Genomic DNA, 19777 nt, shown 5'->3' with positions numbered 1-19777 from the left:
GTCGTCTTGGTAATGGTATTAGTTTTGTCTAAGAAATAAACAAAATTGATTTTGCTAACTTCTAATAGGGATTTAGGGATGAGGAAATTCTTCATTTCAGCTTCCCAGTATTTGCTATTAAATTGTTCACTATTGTACTGAACACTGACTTTATTAAAACCACCTTTGTGTAAAGCTGGCTCTTGGTCTGTATTTCAGATTGCTGGTTAGTGTAGTACAAATATTTTCCCCTCTTTAAAGTTTGCCATCAGATTACAAACAGCTGAGTGCCATTGCTGGTAAATTTCTCAAGTTAACATCTGCTCTACAATCCAGGCCTTTAATGTTTCAGTGTGATCTTTTCATAAGTGCTGTGCGAGGTTGCCTTTTGCTGATAAAGTAATGCAGTGTTGCATGTATTTTATAAAATCATTCATTCCAGTTTGTCTGCAAAACGTCATTAAGTACGTTAAAGATTATGAAATTGGTATGTGTGTGGCTGTACTCCTACTTTGAAAATAAGCTGTGACCTTTGGCTTCCTTTGTTCATGCTTTAAACATTTTAGCTAATACCATTACTCTCCATCAACAACCCAGGATGCCAAAAAGAAAAGAAAGTTGTCCTTACCTCCTGCGGAGACAGGATCTGTTTATATTAAACCATACATACTGGGAATCCTGTGTTCTTATGCCACTATTAAATGACCTCTCAGTAGCTTAACTGATAGACGATTAGTCAGCATAGTGTTTCTTGGCAATGTTCCTCATACACATGTATTTTTGTAAGAGACAGATGCATTTCTTTTGTTTTTTTCATTTTTTAGTTACATGGGAATTGGGCTTTCGGCACAGGGTGTGAACATGAACAGACTACCAGGTATGTTTCAGTTACTTACACTGGTTTTTAAAATATGCTTCAGCTTTGGTAAACAGTAGAGTGTAGCATGTCACCTCTGTGTTGTATCTGTTACTGGAGTTATGTAACACTTGCAGCTGAAAAGTTTTACTGTACATTTACTCCTGTACTACTTCTGTCAGCTCTTACTGTTATTTTTAACATTATGCAGATACTTTTTAGCAAACATACAATCTAAAATTTTCGTCATGTGTCCTGATAAAAATAAAGCTATAGATTTCCATGCTCTGTACACTGGATTTCTAGCAATAAAAATTAACTACTATGGCAAAAAATTCCTTTCAAACATGGAGGGAACTCTCCTTCTGTCATTTTCTATACTTTTATCTTTCCAGCCTTCATCGTAAGAGTGTGTAGCCTAATTTTAAATTGTGACTGTTCCATTGACCTGCATGGTCAGGGACACTGTCTAGTTAACAATTGTCTGTAGTATCTCTGAATAGTACTTAACAAAGTTTTGTGTTTGTATACATAAAAGACTGGGTTTCTAACAGATCTTTAAATGTGTAAAAAATATCCATCCAAAACCAACCAACTGACTTTTTTGAAATACCAAAATATAAAACCATGTTGAATTGACCTTTGAGTATCTGCGTTTTCTTGCTTTAGAGTTTTAACTTTCTTACCCAAATGCTCTGGTAGAAATTCATATGAGGACTGCAAGTCCCTGTTACGCTGTGAGCCCACCTAAGGCTGATGAATTATTAGTGGGTGGCATTAAGTTTAAGTATGATTTAGGATGCTATACTTATCAAAAGTACTACTAATCAATGTAACAGCAATAATTTGGGGTTGTCTTTAATTTACTGAGAAATACTTAATATGGTACCAGCTGAAGCTACTGATGATAAAGATTAAGGGTCTAAGTGTGTAAAATACTTCCGAATTAACCTGCTAGGCAGCAGCTTGACAGAAGAGGTTCAGTATTGAGTTGCATAGAGTGTAGATAAGTATTTATAAAAGAGCACAGACCAAGATTGCTTGTTGTGAATTTCACTGAGTAGTGTAACAGTATGAAGCTTCTTAAAGATTCTACAGCTTCTTCACCTGCAAAATCAATACCATATTTGCATGCATAATGATTAGCTCTTGACTCTGATTTTCACTTGTATTGCTAATTTTTTTTCTTTTATTTAAAATTTATTTTTATTTTCAGGGGCAGCATAGATAGTCACACTTTAGTCTGGAGATTCTGTTACTATGCAGAAGCTGCTTGCTGCTGAATAGTCATTGAGAATAATCAGGACTAGAAATATGTTTCCCCAGAGATGCCTGTTTGGTTTGTAGCCAGGAAGAATCTGATTATGACATATGGTAGCAATAGTTTTGCAAAATGAAAGGGAGAACAGGAGAATCTTCACTGCTTGATTGGGACATATCAGATTTGTATATAGTTTTTTGAATTTCAGCATTGTAGCTGATTACATTTTTGTGTTAGTAATACTGTATGTTTGCATAAAGAGAAAAATGTGTTATCTGAATTTGCATTACCTGTTATATACTACAAATGCAATTACTTATTCAGCCATTTTAATAAAAGAAGTTGTAATTTTAAAGATTACACAGTGGCTTTCATAGATAAGAAATATTAGAAAGCAGAAAGCTGAATATAGTAATTAACTGTGTTAACCTGGCTAGAATATACCAACTTAGCACAGTCTTTAATTTATTTAATAATAAAGAAAATTAATAAATTGCAAATGCTTTTTCTTCTCTAGGTTGGGATAAACATTCATATGGTTACCATGGAGATGATGGACATTCATTCTGTTCCTCTGGAACAGGACAACCTTACGGCCCAACGTTTACTACGGGTGATGTCATTGGTTGTTGTGTCAACCTTATCAATAACACCTGCTTCTACACCAAGAATGGACACAGCCTGGGTATGGAGAAATGACAGCATTATGTCTTTAAGTCTTTTGTGAATAGGAAGCCCTCTTCACATCAGGAGCAAAGGGTTTGAATAGTTCTTTTGGTAGTTTGATAGTGTATGAAGTAATTAAAGAACTGGGGAAAATAATTTTTCCATTAGTGCCATTAGCATTAACGTTCCTTGTGGATCTGCATTAATGAAGTCCTTTACTAAATCGACAAATAGTGCTTGAAGGTCATAAAGTAATAGATAATAAAAGAACTGAAGGTCAGGAGAATGGATATAGCTAAAATTCCTTGCTGCTTCAAAAAACCTTACAGTGGATGCATGTTATTTTGAGTATATGTTGGAGAAGAGTGTCTTTTGGATTCCCAGTCTGAAGTCGTTCATAGTTGGGGTAAAGCCATAAATTATAAAAGTTGAGCTAAAATTAAGTCCATTAAACTCATACAGTAAATTGTAGTATTAGGCAACACTGCAAGACAATTTTTGAATTTGAAGATATCAGGAGTGGGTGGAGATAAAATTTTTTATGGAATATCTATTTCAGTTACTTAATGTAATTTAATGAGCTAAGACAGTGTAAAGAAAGAAGAAAAAAAAATTACTTCCTGCATTAAGAAAGGAGTAGGGGCTTGGGAAGAGATCTTGGAATTATGCTGAGGGGAGTAGGAACTTTGAAGGGATAAAGCTCAAAGAAAAACAAGGTTTCTGTGGAAAAGAGAGGGTTGCTGTTCTGTTTTCTTATGTTGGCAAACAAAAAGTAGGTTTGGAAAAAGGGGAAGGGATGTGGTTTAAGTTCTTTTCTAGCCTCCCTGAATGAGAGTTTGTTTGCTCAGGTCTTGAGCAAACGCATCTGACTTGGGAGCTTTCCTGCCTCTACTCACAGAAGGGCTTAGGAGTCTCCTCCTGAGGTCAATTCCATGTGATCACTTCTGTGATGATATTCTTTCATTGTTTAGTATTCCTTCTAAATTGAATGAGTCTGTATACTTTGAGACCTAGGGCAGTTGGACACTTGAACCATGCGCTCTAGTTGGTTTTTTTTGGCATCCTGTTGCAGGATAGGTCCAAGTGGAAGACGATGGGCTTGTGTTTGCCCTAATCTTTAACTGGGTTAAAGCTGAGAAAATCAGTGTTACCTTATTCCCTTTCTGAAACATTCACAATGTGCCTGCAGGAAAGTTGGATCATGTGATCAGCTAAAGAGACACGAGCGTTCTCACTACCCTTATGGTCACATGAAAACGTGAGTGAGCTAGGAAGGCAAGATCAGAACCCTCCTTTTCAGTGGAAAACATAAAGCAGACTGGATTAGGCCAGCTGTGAAACAACAGTGCAAAAGATTAAAATCTGTTTTTAGAGGAGACCAGAATGGCATAGGTGAGGGAAGGCTAATAAAATGTCATGTCATAGACTGAGTCTGACAAACACTTTATGGATTTCAGAAGGAAACTTGACAGCTGTTCTGCTGTCATGGCCTTTGCTAGCTTTTGCTTCTGACATAAGAAAACTGATTCTGTGTTGAGTGGAAAAAGGAATCGGAAATTTTGTCTCATTGAGTTGTTGCAGCTGCTAGTTGTCCGGTATTCCTGTACATTTGTGACTTGGAGGACATTTATGTTTCTTCTCTTGGCCCACATATATGATCTAGAATATAGGAAGTCTCTGGCTCAGCCTGGAATTTAATGCTGCAGAAAGGGTTAAGCAGTTCTCATGCAAGTGTGAAGTCCTGGGTCCCAACCAAATCTCGCACCACCCCCCAAAGACCTCACCACCTACATATCACTTAGTCATCATTTATTTCTCATGCATGCAGCCTCCATTTTGGAAAAGAACAAGTTGGATGTCAAAATTGCCAAATGGAAAAAATTATATAGCTTGGAAAAAGATAGAGTAAGAGCAGGGAATAAATAAAATGATAGCTTTGAGATATGATGGGAGGAAACAAAGGAAACAGATTAACTCAGTATGTCATCCTTCTGTCTCAAAAGATGTGGGTAAGGAATTCAGATGCTCTTGAGGTTTGAAATCCTGGTGAAGAGTAGAGATTGAAAATGAGGATGGAATTTAGGACAAAAGGTTAAAAGCTTTTATTTTCATCTTAATTTGAAAAGATGGTGGTACAAAATAAATTTAAGTTTGAAGGCATAAGTGGATTTGAATAATTCCGCATTAAAAAAAACTTGCAACAATAAAGGAAATTCTGAAATACTGTTATTATTTGGCTGTCAGAAGGAGATTACTGATTTTTGTTTTTTTTTAACTGAAAGCTTCCCACCCCCCGAAATTGCCTGAAGTTCCTGAAGTGTATAGAGGTCATATTTTTCTCTAATCCTGAGACAGCAAAATCACTCCCTTGGTTTTATGCGTAGATGGATGCTTGTAATTATGTAACGAGATATTAAGCTGTTCTGTTTGAAAATCAAAGCATGAGGGTGTGGATTAGATTGAAACATTTGCAGGCTGGTTTGGAGTATTATAGACCTGTGCTGCTTGTGTAAAAACTGTGAGTGAGTATGAAGAAAAGTAATAGCAAACAAAAACAGACACCATTAAATCTTGATGTTGCAGCATCATGACATGCAAGTGAAAAGTATTTTCAGATAGCCTTTTTTATTCTCTAAATTTAGTATGTAACTAGAACTTTCAGACTTTTAAATCTGCCTATCTGTATGATTTGCTTATGACCTATTTTGAAAAAAATTAAGGGCAATTTAAATATTTTTGAATGATGATTACTTTTTGCCAAATACCGCCATTTGTTTTAAAAATGTGAATTGTGCGTAGGCATCATGAATTTCACCATACTTAGCTTATTTCTGAGATGGTTTGAGTGAGATTTCTGAACAGATAATGATACATTTAAGAAAATGAAGCTAGACTCCAGACACATGGAAATTAATCTTAATTTTCTCTTTATTACAGGCATTGCTTTCACAGATTTACCGGTAAGATAAGTGCATTTTTAAACAGTTTTCCTTTGTGTCTTTACACAGATGTTTTAGATCAGACTAGCATTTACTCTATGCTTGATGGAATCACAATGATAATCTTAGTAGCCAATTTGATATTAGATATTTCTCATCATGATTTCATTGGTGATTTTTTAATTGAAGGAGAAAGTGTTTCGGTTTTACACCAATCCTACACGAGGTTTTCCTTTTCAGGTTTTTTTTAGCAGGATAACAATACATGCAGATAGTTATTACAGGCTTTAGCACATACAAAGTCAGAGCTGTATTAAAACACCAACATGGTGGACAGCTGCTTGAGATATTTTTACTGTAACTCATTCTTGATGCCTGATTTTCATGATCTTTGCTTCACAGAATCAAATGTATCATTTTTTTTGTAAGCTGCACCTATCTGAAGTCTTGTAACTTTTGAGTCAATTAAAGTGTGCTTTCCTTAAAACTGGCATCTGTTCCCTATACTACTGATACAGGCATGATACTGCACTTACTTTGGTTTTCTTCTCATCCACTTCATTTCTGATTTAATCTGTTTAAGGTGCAGTGTGTGATGCACGTCCATCTGGCCAGCTACTCCCTTTGTGTGGCCTTAAGAGGCAAGGACAGATATTAAGGAAAAATGAAGTCAGTAACCCAAGGAGCCTCTTAGTTCTACCACAGGGTTGAGTGTTTTGTGTAGGAAACCACTTCCACTGTCCTGGATCTTCAGGATGCTAGCAGGACTCCTTGCTAGCACACGGTGCCAGCTCAGGAAAACTGACACTATAATCTGAAGTATGAAGCGGAACCCCTTTTTAGAATCAATGGTTTCCATCTTGCTACAAGATTTCAGACTTGTGGTTTGTTGATTATTTTAGACTAGGTAACAGTATGAGCATGTTTATTTTAAAAAGCAAATGGTGTATTTGTGAAAATAGAGGCAATATTGGCTTGGGTGTGGTTTGAAAAACCAGAGTATTTTTCATTTCACTCTGGGCTTTAGAGTTCCTACTATTAACCTGCGTGTTCGTAGCTTCTTACTCATAGCTTTGATTTATATAGCTTAATAGTTCTGTAAGTCAACATCCTATTATACCATACCACTATGGTCTGCAGTGTAACTTTGATGTAGGAATATTTATTAAATAAATTTAAAAAAAAAATTAACTGCCTTCCCCCCACACCCACAAAAGACCCCAGCAACAAAACCCCATTCACACAATTGATTGCTTTGTCATTGGCTAAAATGCTCATTGCATTTAATAAAATTGCCTTTATCCCAACAGGCAGATTGTACCTTTCTCATATTTGGCATATTTTAAATTTGCATGGGGATCTAATTTCTAAGCAGAAAATTAAACTGAGACAACAATAAATGCTGTTAAAGTATTTTCCTAGATACAATTCCAGGAGTTCATAGAAACTTCAATGCATTGTTACTGTTTTTGTTAGACACTACAATTGGACTTTGAGGCTATTGAGTTTTCTATCCTGTCAGTTCTTCTTACCACTAAAATTCAGTGATGTTTTAAGTATTTCACCCTAAAAGGAAAATGGCCCACTTTGTAAGTTTTAAGTTTCGTTCTCTTTTAAAAGAAAATAACTGGTCTTTAAAATAATCAAAAATTGTTGCTTAATATTTTGTGAAATTGAACCCAAAAGTTGTAACACGTAGCACAGTTTAAAAAACATGTTTTCTGACTAGAATGTCAGTAAAATTTTCTTCTTCCAAATGAAAAAAAAAAAATTATGAGCACTGGGAATAAAATTAGTCAGTCATTGTATTGCTGTATTGGCAGAAGCTGCATTTACTGCTGGAGCACACTACTAGAAGCAGTGAGGTTATTACTATTTATTAGTTATTATAACTATTACTAGTTATTACTATTACTAGAGATGGAAAAAAAACCCAAACCCACAACAGTGGGGATTTTAGGGCAAGTGTCAAAAACTAACTAGAATATTTCTTGCAGCCAAATTTGTACCCTACAGTAGGGCTTCAAACACCAGGAGAGGTTGTGGATGCTAATTTTGGACAGCACCCATTTGTATTTGATATTGAAGACTATATGCGAGAATGGAGATCCAAAATTCAAGCACAGATTGACAGATTTCCAATAGGAGACCGGGAAGGAGAGTGGCAAACAATGATTCAGAAGTAAGACTTGTAATATTATTAATTTTTTAAAAAGTTGTTAGTTGCATGATTTCAGAGCTCTTTAAAGCATTCTATCTGTTGTCTTGTCCAAAAATGATAGATACAATGAAAAAATAGTACATGTAATTTTGTTACCAGGTTTCATAACAGTGTAAAAGGGAGCATGAACAGATTGTGTGGCAGTTTGGACTTTATAATGATAAAGTGTAAGACTTCTGTTCTAATTTTATCTAATATGGATTGGGGAGCTTGTAGGAAAGTTGCCGTGGTTGTAATGGGCAGTTTTAATACTCTGGGCTCTGGAAATTTCCCATTGTGTTCTCAGCCTTTGGCATGCCAGGTTAAGTTGTGTCTCATTAGAGTTTCTTGGAAAAATGGTGGTTGTGACTTTGCATTTTTTATTTTTTTGGTGAAAACAAAAACTTAATGTGCAACAATTTCACTTCAGTGGGTGGTAATGAGAAAAAAAAGCCAGCATGATTAGCAGTTAATATTTGAACTGATCCTGCCTTTGGGTCATGAATAATTGTTACTAAAATTCATCATAATAGAGTTATGCATTTATTATTCTTAAAAATCATTTTTCTGTACAGTGTTTTGAAGACTATACTGACTCTTAACTAAATTACTTTTGTTTGACTTGTATAGAAATCTGTGCATTTCAAGCTGAATTTTTCAATTCAGTCAGCTTATTTTATCAAAGGGTTTTTACATTCCAGAGTTCTTGGTTTCTTACTTGTATTTAATGAGTATTTCTGAGTTTTGTTTTTGTTTATTTTTAGAATGGTGTCATCTTACTTAGTTCACCATGGATACTGTGCAACAGCAGAGGCATTCGCCAGATCCACAGACCAGACTGTGCTAGAAGAATTAGCTTCCATTAAGAACAGACAAAGTAAGGCTGGAAAGCATGTTGCATCCTTTTTTTTCCTCCCTTAAACAGATACTATGTAAAACTTTCTTTTAAGCAGTGTTGTAGAATTTACTTGCAGCACTACTCCATAGCACAGTTCTTTGCTGTCATCTAATGTTACACATGTATGAGCAGCCGGGTATGAAAAATCTGCACAGTAATACTTTGTAACTTGTTTGATGTAGCAGAATGTGGTAAATTATCTGTTGTCTTTTCTCTTGAATGGAAAGTTGTGAACTGTCTGAAACAAGTGTGTGTAATGTCTCTGAGCATTTGTGAGAGCTAATGGTTAGCCACAAACAGGAACATAAAACTTAGTCTTGACAAGCATTTATATTTTTATCTGAACTGTGGAAAGGGATTGAGTTGAGAGAATGTTTTGTAAGTTAAATGAAACTTGAGTTTTCCTGCTTACAGATGTGAAGGGGAGAAGGACAACTAAGCAGTTCATTTCTAACTTGCCATGCCAGTGCTGTTTAGCAGCCTGATGGAACAGTGCCTTCCCCTTCTATTTAAATCCCAGCTCTGTGACCATCAGCATTCCTCATTACCACATGAGGAAACTGCTTTGGTTGTAAAACAACACATTTGTTGGGTTTTTTTACATTTGGATCAGTTTCATTGTTGGTGAAGAGCTGGCAGACTGTTCGCAACTTGAGCCAAGTTACAGCCACAGAAGCATCAACTAAAGCAGGGACCTTTGTGAGAGATTTTACTCAACTGTAGTTTGATTGGAAGTATGCGTTGTAGGTGAAAGAGACTAAGTTTTTGTTTTTCTTAGTCAAAATTGAACCTGTAGGAGTGCAGTGCAATTTGGATGTTCTTGAGTGACAGTAATTTGAAATGTGCTTATTTATAAAGTTGTGAAAATGAGAAATAAATCACAGAAGAGTGTCTGCAGTCTTATTCTAGCTCTAAATGCACAGTCTGACTACGAAGCAGTTGGATGCTGGCAATAAATAAAAATACTGAGTTCTCATTTAGATACGTGTAGGTGGAGTGTAGTTCTTAAATTTTCCTGTTGAACATTTTAAGGAAACTTGATCTTTCTTTACACTGTTTTTTCCTGAAAGGAAAAAAAATCTTGTTGATTGATGGTTGCAGTGTCTTTTAATCGTTAATGTACATGTATTAATCCATAAGCTGTCCATTTAACTGATGTTGGTTTTGCTGAACAGAAATACAGAAATTGGTTTTGGCAGGATGAATGGAGAACCCATTGAAACAACATAACAGCTGTATCCAAGTTTACTAGAAAAGAATCCTAATCTCTTATTTGTTTTTTGGTGAACAGGAATTCAGAAATTGGTTTTAGCAGGAAGAATGGGAGAAGCCATTGAAACAACACAACAGTTGTATCCAAGTTTACTAGAAAGAAATCCTAATCTCTTATTTGCATTAAAGTGAGTCTTCAAATTATACAGATGTGTGTTTATAGATGGCACAGTACCTTCTGAGACAAGACAGTTACTCATTTAAAGCTTTCACAGAAATTTATACAAAGTTAAGCAGTGCTTTTTAGAAAATGTGTGTATTTCACTTATTTATGCTCTTCTTATTTGCTACATGTTTAACTAGGTTTTGTCATCAAGGTCCTGGTTTGCAGCATAATTCACATCTCCCTGTAGACTTGTTCTCTAGAACTAAGTTCTGTAGTTCTTTTTAATAAATTTTAGTCTCATTTGGGTGTCAAGTAAAACTTAAAATGGAAACTGATATAGTAGCATGTTCAAGAAGGTTAAGAATCCTGATAACATAAGTTAGTCTGTTCCTCCAAAGGGGTGACTGACTTTAAATACCAATTTAAATGAGCTGTTTCATTCCAAGCCACTTCACTAGAAACCTCTGGCTAAAACTGTGGAAATTCCATAATCCCAAAGAGTTCTCTTGGCTTTCCAGGCACACAATAGTCACCTTCATTCTGGCATTTTTACTTGCCAGCTGCGCTGTTCTCCAGAATTTTGTATCGCATTGCAGGGTTTGAATGTGGAAAAAATGCGTTATCGCCTCTAAGAACAAAGCACTTTAATTTTATGTTATGTTAAGTAACTGGGAATGTGTTTGAAGTCTGTCATGCTCAAGTGCTGAACAGAATTCACGTGATAGTACTCCAGACTTATCACAGAATTCACAAAATGTGAACATTTTGATGAAAGACTTCACTCAATAGCATCAATTTTATGTTATCTTTTTCTCAGTCTGTCTTTCCAAATTTTGCCTGTTCTATCGAGGCTACTGAAGCCTTAAGCATAAAGCAGGAGTTCTGAGCTTCCTTAAAGTCCATAGTAAAACCTCCTTATCTAAAATGAAATTGACAAAGCAGCAGCCTCTAAAGGGAAGGTTTGTATGAGAGTTTGCTTTTCAAGCTATTTTCTAGTGCAGGTGTTTAATGTTAAGAATTACCTTTAATGCTTAATGTTCCAGACAGTCAAACTCTGTTCGCATTTACTTTGAGAGAAATAACAGACATGACAACATAATGACATTTCTTTCTCAAGAAATAACCTTGCCCCTGCCAATAAAAGAAAACAGTTAGAACAAGAAAATATAGTTTAAATCTCTAGACTTTGAGGACTTAGTGACAAAGGCTGTCCTCCAAGGATAATATTCCTGTTCTGTTCCCTCACAAATTTGTAATTTGTATTTTTGGTGGAACGCTTCAGAGCTTATTGATGATTGGGTTACTGACATGCAGTATTTTGTTGAGTCAGACTTGTTCTATATTTAACACTAAAATAAAATCATTGCTATTGTTGGTAATTTGAAATGTGTAAATGTAAATTAGCTTAACTTTTTGCCTTTTGTTTAGGGTGCGTCAGTTCATAGAGATGGTGAATGGTACAGACAGTGAAGTGCGGTGTTTGGGAGGCCACAGTCCAAAATCTCAAGACAGTTACCCTGTTAGCCCACGGTCATTCAGTAGTCCCAGCATGAGTCCCAGCCATGGAATGAATATTCACAATTTGGCAACAGGCAAAGGGAGCAGCACACACTTCACTGGTAAGTCACATAGAGGATAGACCACACAGATTTGGATGTACCACACCACATGGAAATTTTTTTTTTTTAAGCTTAAGATTTTATGCTGAATGCTGTGCATAACAGTAAAATGTTAGTGATTAAAATGCAGGATTTCCAGTCACCGGGAAAAACAAAAGTTTCATCATGTAATTTTTGCATGTGCTCTTGGCTTTACTTCTTGCAAAGTAGGTTGCCACCAATTTCTAAGAAGTGCTTCCCTCTGGGAGGTGGAAGGTTCTGACATATATTTCACTTGTCCTTTTGATGATAATTTATGGCTTGGGCAAGATGGTTTAAATCCAGTAAGTGTGTATATGATCCATTTCCTGTGGTGTTGATGGAGAAGTCAGAATAGCTGTGGTTGAGCAGGAAACACCAGAAGCCGGGTGGTATGGCTGAGTAAAAGACATGCTGCTGGCAGCCACATTTCAGTCTGCACAGTTGAAACATTTCTTAGAGCATTGAAGTAGTGGGAAATCTTCAGTGGGAAGTCATGAATGTTCAGAGCTGCCCCAAGCTTATGTGCCCCATGCCTTCCAAAGCACCCCTGCTGAGTGGAAGCTGAGCATGTTGAAGTGGTACCTGACCATGGCATCATTGAAGACTAAGACTCTTAAGGTAGCAGAGACCATCAGCTTGCCCTTCTGTTTAATTTCCAAATCCAAACTGGGGCTGACTGGGGGCACTTTATTTTTTTTTTGTCTCTGGAGTGGAGTGGAAAGTCAGTGTAGGTTGGCCTTCAGAGTAACTGCTGCCTTTGGAAGGGGTCAGTAGCTTTGCTTTTCTTTCCTCTGTGTCAAGAGAGTGCCATAACATGTCCGTGGAGAGCCACTCAGATTTTCCAGTTGTCCTTCAGGTGGTTGTTGGGATGTAGTACAGAAAGTACCTGTAATTTTTGAAATTTGAGAATAGAGGCAGGTTGATTAATGTATTACTAGAATTGATGTTTGAGATTTTGTAAATGGCAGCAGCTGTTTTCTTTATAATAAGCCCTTCCTTTGACCTATTGCTATTTTAGAACATACTTGGGAGCTCTTGGTTTGATGGAATTGGCAATTACATGTTTGCTTCAAATGGTAGTTTTCCTATTATATTTTAGAAGGGTCAGAAGAGATTTTAGCTAGGCATCATAATTTCACGGCATGATGTAATTTTTTTTAGCAAAGCACAATATTAACAATTAAAATAATTACATGGTGAAGGAGGGAGGTTGTATGTAAGTATAGCAACATGCGAAGTATTCAGCACTGAATTCTACTGCACATTTATCAAAATAATTATGTGACCAGAAATTTAAAATGTTTGCTTTCATTCATAATGATTACAGTGGCCTAGAAAATATTTTCTAAAAAACTTCATTAGTGCAATTTTCTGTTTTACCAGTATATTAGTACAACTGGAGAAACTTCTCGTGTCTCTGTTCATACTTGTTAAATAATGCTTAACTTTGCACTCTAGAAGCCTCAAGGGTTCAAATACCTGAAACATGGAGGTGAAGTACTTGAGTTTGTGTGGCAAGTTTAGCATACTTGTTCCTGGTTAGTAAATGCTACACTTATTTCATTTTTTCTACAAACTTATCTGTAAGTACCACTTTCTGACTACAGCTGTTAAAACCTCTTGCAGGGTTTGAAAGTAGTTGCAGTAATGGAGTAATATCAAATAAAGTGCATCAGTCTTACTGTCACAGTAAACACATGACCACCAGCTTGAATGTACCAGAGCTCAACAACATAAATGTATCCAGATCGCAGCAGGTTAACAGCTACTCCAGGTAAATAAACTTTAAATCCTTTTTAATCACATTAAGGTTTGTGTTCTCCATGTGTTTGCATGGCATCAGTAAGTTTTGATATTACTTTTTTTTTTTCCCAAGGACAGTTGAAACTTAGTGCAAGGAGTGGCAGCTTGTGATAACTCTGGTTATTTGACAGTTCAAGCTCAATAGACCTTTTTATCCTGTTGGGTTAAAGAAATGCAGTGGACAAAAATTAATTACCTTGCTTACAGCTATGGTCAGTTTTGAAGTTCCATAGTGAAGGTTAATTAGCTCTTGGGCACTTGAGTTTTTAATTGAAGCCACAGACAAGTGATTTAAGTGTGTTGCACACAAGTAATAAAAAGTTTTCAGATACTCTCCATTTGTGGCAGTATCTGCAAAGTAAACACAGTTGAGATACTATGAAGTGTGGATTCCCTTTCAGTGTATACACCAGGATTATTTGCCTACTCCAGTCACTGTCACAAGTGCAAACACATTCAGTTCAGAGAGTGAAAATAAATCTGTTAACCAGGGTTAATATGGTTATTCATAACCAGTACATAGTAAGCTCTGGGTTGCATGCATGCAGCAGTACCTAATTTGATGTGAAATGCAACAGCACTCAGCTGCATTGTGCAAAGTGAATTCCCAAAACTACCACATAGGATGTGATGATGTGGTGGTGATGACCAAAAGTATTTTAGCTGAATAGTGATAATTGGGGTAAAAAGGTAAGAGTTACAATTTACTTTTTAACTTTCCACAATTTCTGTTTGCATCAGCAGTTGCCTCTGCCAAAATGTCTGGCAATGTCCAGGCAACTTGGAGATTTTTCACAGAGGAAGACAGTTCCTTGGCTGTGTTCTTGCCCAGTCAGAGAGGCCTTTTGGTTTCCTTCCTCAAGGGAAGCTGAGTATTTTTGGTTGCTTAGAAGCAAGATATTAAACTTCCAAATTGAATCTATTTGGTCTTGACAGAGGTTGCTATTCTCTGTGATGGAATAGAGCAGGTCAGGATGCAGTTGTCAGCAAAGCTCAGTCCCCAAAGCCATGCTGGCATTTTCTAAAAGCACTTCTGTGAATTGCTGTAAGCAAAGGGTTGTGAGGAGCTGAATGCTTTACATTTGCCACTGAGTGTCTCTTCAGTGTTCTGCTTTACTCAGCATTTGCTTTGGGGTTTTCTTTTTTTGTTTTTCCTCTGTCATTCCATACAGTAAATAAGAGAAAAGGCATTTTTTCAAAATAATTTGTTACCTAAATATGGTATTTTGCATGTAGGATATATATTGACTTAACTGTATCTTTTATGTATAAATATTAACTATATTAAAAAGTGGGAATAGTATATTTTCTCAATGTATTTTCTTCAGCTCTGTGTACATGCAGTTACATGAACAAGGTAAGAACTTTTTGGTCTGTATTTAGAAAGTGTTATGTTCCTTACTCCTGAATAATGGGGGGCGTGTTTAATTTTTCAGCATCTGAAAATAGTATTTTACTGAAAACTAATGCTGAGACAACCTTAAAACTTTCCATGGTGCTCTGGTATCACCAGTTGCTATCAAAGAAACTGTGGTCTAGCTTGGTAATATTTAACAGCAGCTTTTCAGTAGCTAAGATGAGGAAGTAGTGTGATGAAGTTGTAAAGATAACCTAAGTACTTAGATATGAGTAAAACTTGTATTTACTACTCTCTTTTCAGCAATGATGTAGACATGGAAACAGATCACTACTCCAATGGGGTTGCTGAGACTTCATCCAATGGCTTCCTAAATGGTAGTTCTAAACATGATCACGAAATGGAAGAATGTGACACAGAAATGGGTCTGCAGTGATATTTCTTACATTTTTATTAAGTGATGGCAACAAGGTTATGTTTTTACTTGCAATGCTTCCCAAGTTGAAAAATAGGGTTACTAGCTCAAATCTTAATTTTTTGATTGTTTGTTTTGCTGTTGATGTAAATTTTAAAACCACTGATTTGGGTGGTCCAATATCAGTGTGAGAACAGGGGAAATGGGTGACTCATGGCTACTGAAATTAGCATTAATTTCTAAGGAAGTACCTTTGAGAAAAAACACCCAGTTGTGTAGCACCCTGTGTTTGAGTTGGGAAATTATTTTTCCTCTTTCCGTTCATGGTTCTCATGGCATCTTTGTCCTCCACAGTAAGTGTAGAAATTCTAAATCTTTTATATTGAATTGCACAGTCCTAATATTTAATGCTCAAGAGCTTTATTAGGGAAATATAAAAATGAAAAATGAACTTTTTCCCCATGTGTTCCACCAAAAATATACCAATTTATATAGTTATGAGCTAAAAATTAACTTTGTTTTACTTCATTTGCTTTGTACGCTTGTCATGCCTGTTGATGTTGGTGACAAATGAGTATTTAAATCCCCTCTGCTTGCCCTTTGTGCAGCTGCAGAATTGGTACTCAAACAATGGATTTAAGCAGATGTCAGTTAATATGTAGTTTAAATGAAATGTGAAACTGGAGACCTTCAGAATGCAGCAGCACGTGCACAGGTCTGTGAGCACTTCCCAGTTCCGGGGCATGTGCTGCTGCTGCTGATCCTGCAGCTTTGCTGGGAAATGCAGTGGAACAGCAAATGTTCTGTAACAGCCCTGTAAGGAGGAATGCAAGTTGCTAGGCCATTTTCCCTGCATTATGCTCTGAAACTGGATACTAACAAGACTTTATATCTGTGACAGAAAACCCAAAACAGGTCCTTGCTCCCTTGCAGGCTTTCCTGCAGAGACTTGCTGTGACAGACATGCAGCAGCTGCAGAGGGCACAGAGTTGTGCTTTTTGTAATGTAGTTGTCTCCTGCCTTTGGAAAGTCATCTCAGATTAGCCTGAGCTAGGGACAAATGCCACTACTTGAAGATTGGTGGGTGCTTCACCTACACTGTTTAGCCCCCCCCCACCTTGCCCCCAGGTTGAGTCTGGTGGTTTTTCACTTTCTGAAATATTTATCTATTCTCCTTAGTGCTGTGTATGTAAGGTTAAGTAGGTAATACATTTACATCTAAGGAAAAAAAAAAAAGTGGCCAGTTAAAAATCCTTTTTTGAAATAGTAGCCAAAAATACATCACTTAATAGCAGTGTTAAAGTCAGAAAAAAGAGTGGATTTGTAACTGAAGAGTCTATCAAAATGCTCATTTTAAAACTTGATTCCATTGATGAAAAAAGACAAGGAATGGATAGATGCCTTTTTCTTTATGCAGTGCTTTAGGTGTAAATTTTAGAAAAGCAAATTTTTCAAAGAAGCCAAGTGTTGGTTTACTATTCATAAGCTGTATCAATATCTTTTAAAATCACTAGTACTGGGAATATTGTAGGAAACAGTAAAGAAATCAGTTGTAGTGTCCTGCTTGATTACAAAAGAAGCCTGAGATAACCAAAGGATTAAGATAATGTGTTCTGCGAGGAGTAGGAGCAGTGTAAATGATGCAGCAGACTCCATCATGGTTATTGAGGAACTTCGGCATATTTTTACCCTCTGTCAGTTCCAAATTTTGTGCATCTGTAGAAATGCAATGCCAAAAATGAAGAAAGTTAGAACTCTGTGGGCTTTCATTGTTGTTTTTTAAACTCCCTTAAAATGTTAGGGTAAAATCTGGCTTGGTTTCGAATTAGTTTAAAATTGCCCCTTGTGAATAAACACAGGCTGTGACAGCCTTGGCCATAGTTAACCAGGTCTCTCACATGTTCCTAAGAGCAGTTCCCCAGTGTGTGGTACTGGAGCACGTGGGGCCAGGTCTGTGGCTGACCTGCTCTCTCTGGGCAGGCAGCTGTGTTTGAGTGAATCAGTGCAGAGTCTGTAGATCCATAGGTTGTTACTCTGGGCTCTGTCAGTGGTGATGATGACGATACCGTTTCTTTAGAAGTAGATTCAAGTCAGTTAAGACGCCAGCTATGTGGTGGCAGCCAAGCAGCCATTGAAAGGATGATCCATTTTGGAAGAGAATTGCAAGCAATGAGCGAGCAGCTAAGAAGAGAATGTGGCAAAAACACAGTGAATAAGAAAATGCTCAAGGTATGCTTAATCTTCATGTAAAGGTGAATAACTGTTCTGCCCAGTAGGAACTTCCCACAGCATGTTGTGCTGGAATACTGTTCTGCTTTAACTTCTGCCATTTTACACGTGTATCAGAGCAGATGCTCTGGTCAGCTTGGTATAGCACTGTCTTCTGTCTGTGTAGCACATGCTCAGGAAAGATACTTTTGTGCTTTTACAGTCAAACACAGAAATTAATTTAGCACTTTTCTTTCTCTCATTTGTGACCATCTAACTTGGCCTCTTGAATTTCTGGTTTTGTCTTTTTGATCTTCTGTCAGTGATAAATGAACCGCAAGGAAATCGGTAGAGATGCCCAAAATGTGCTGTCAGTAGTACTCTGCATGTGGATTAGTTTGCCTTGATTTGACTGCTCTGGAAAAGAATTCTCCTGCCAAAGACTGCATGCAGTTTTCAGTCTGTTTTGTCTTACCCCATCGCTTAGTAAAATAATGCTACCTTTTGCCTTGCACTTGGGAAAAAACACTAAATGGAACAAGTTCTGTCACAATTTCTTTTTCTCTTTTTGTACTGATGGACACTGACAGTGACCTTTGTGATTCTGAATCAAATTACTTGAACAAAATACCCCTTCTTTTCACTAGTAGCTTGTAGCTGTAGATGTAATAAAAGTCACCTTCCCACAGGATGCATTCAGTTTGCTTGCATATTCTGATCCTTGGAGCAGCCCTGTTGGAAATCAGCTTGACCCCATACAAAGAGAACCAGTGTGCTCCGTGCTGAATAGTGCAATACTAGGTAAGTGTGGCCTGCTGGCTGCCCAAGGGACTCAGGGTGGCTCGCCTGTGTCCCACACAGGTGGCCCTGCTGCTCCATTGTAATGATAGCAGTGTTTGATACACTCTTCTGGAAAGAGAGGGATAGTTTTGGAGGGTATGTAAAATAACAGGTACTTGTCTGCTGTTATAGTTCAGAGTAAAATCACCTGTTCAATAATGATGCTGTGCAAGGTCACTTCATTGCTCCTGCTTTGTAAGATGTCTTGCTCAAAGAGCAAACTCGCAAATGAATGATTTAAGTAGTTTAAATTTCAAGTTTTCAGTGTATTTTTATGAAATGATTCAGGTATTGTAACTACCAATGTGATTCTTTTTCAGAGACTCACAATCTGCCAAAGCAACCCCCGCTTGCCCTCGCCATGGGACAGGCGTCACAGTGTCTAGGATTGATGGCCCGGTCAGGAATTGGATCCTGCGCGTTTGCCACAGTGGAAGATTACCTACACTAGCTATGCATTTTGAAGGTCTGAAAGGTGTTGTGGCATATTCAACATGGAAAGTAGACCAGCTCTGCTGACTGGAATTTGGAATTTTAATTATGTACTAAGGACAAGTCTGTCGCTTTATGTTGCTTCCTAGTTTACAGCATGATGCAAATGATTTCTAACTTAGTGTTAGGAGATTTCCATCTTTTAAACCTCTTAGTCAACTAAGAGTTGAAAATATTACTGGTATCGTCAGACATCCAAATTGACAAGTACCAATCCTTTGAACGATTGTCCAAAACAAACCAAAAATCCTGCTACCTTGTGGTGGGACGGAAGAATAGAAAACATGGATGTATTAGCATGTGGGTGATGTAAACGTCAAGCAGGATGACTTGCCAACCTCCACCCCCATTGTTACATAGTTCAATCAGTGTAATTTGCAAAATGCAAATGGTTTGGATATAGTGTTGATGGGAAGAAATGATATTTTTTAATGTGTACTGTAAAACTTGAATTACTCAGGAGCTGAGTGAATATGTTTGTTGCTACTTACAATCCCAACCTGTTGATCTTAGTAGTTTTTTGTTTTAACATGGTCTTTTCAACTTTGTTTCCTTGTTTAACTACAGACAGCTTCTGTTGTGTAGGCTCACCAGTTTAACTGTTGTATTATAACAGTATTACATGTCAACACAGTTGTGGTTATGACCTATTTATATAAAAACCAAATATTTAGTCAATTTACAGTCTTAATTTAATCTTTGTACACCTTGCATTTTTAAAAGTGCTTAAATAGTACTATATTGCAATAAAATGTAGTGATATCATAATTAACCAGCCATTAAAAACTTACGTCTACATCCACAGTAGCATGGACATACGTGTATGCTACATTGTCTTGTTCTAG

The 19777-nt window shown here is 36.9% G+C and overlaps 1 protein-coding gene across 1 annotated transcript in view; it reads left to right on the top strand.

The window, feature by feature from the left end:
* RANBP9 (RAN binding protein 9) overlaps positions 1-19700 on the top strand; it is a 38424-nt gene extending 18724 nt beyond the window's left edge. The window contains exons 3-14 of the mRNA XM_021553482.3: positions 804-856; positions 2614-2781; positions 5700-5722; positions 7699-7883; positions 8666-8778; positions 10091-10199; positions 11606-11796; positions 13444-13591; positions 15281-15402; positions 17470-17621; positions 18290-18401; positions 18761-19700. Coding sequence (XP_021409157.1) covers positions 804-856; positions 2614-2781; positions 5700-5722; positions 7699-7883; positions 8666-8778; positions 10091-10199; positions 11606-11796; positions 13444-13591; positions 15281-15402; positions 17470-17621; positions 18290-18401; positions 18761-18891 — 1507 coding nt within the window. The 3' untranslated portion in view covers positions 18892-19700. The remainder of the gene's footprint in view (positions 1-803; positions 857-2613; positions 2782-5699; positions 5723-7698; positions 7884-8665; positions 8779-10090; positions 10200-11605; positions 11797-13443; positions 13592-15280; positions 15403-17469; positions 17622-18289; positions 18402-18760) is intronic.
* The last annotated feature ends 77 nt before the right edge of the window (positions 19701-19777 follow it).

The sequence above is a fragment of the Lonchura striata genome, chromosome 1, assembly GCF_046129695.1.
Source record: "Lonchura striata isolate bLonStr1 chromosome 1, bLonStr1.mat, whole genome shotgun sequence".
Lineage (NCBI taxonomy): Eukaryota > Metazoa > Chordata > Aves > Passeriformes > Estrildidae > Lonchura > Lonchura striata.
The sequence above is the reverse complement of the archived record's forward strand: the minus strand, read 5'-3'. Positions and strand labels throughout refer to the sequence as shown.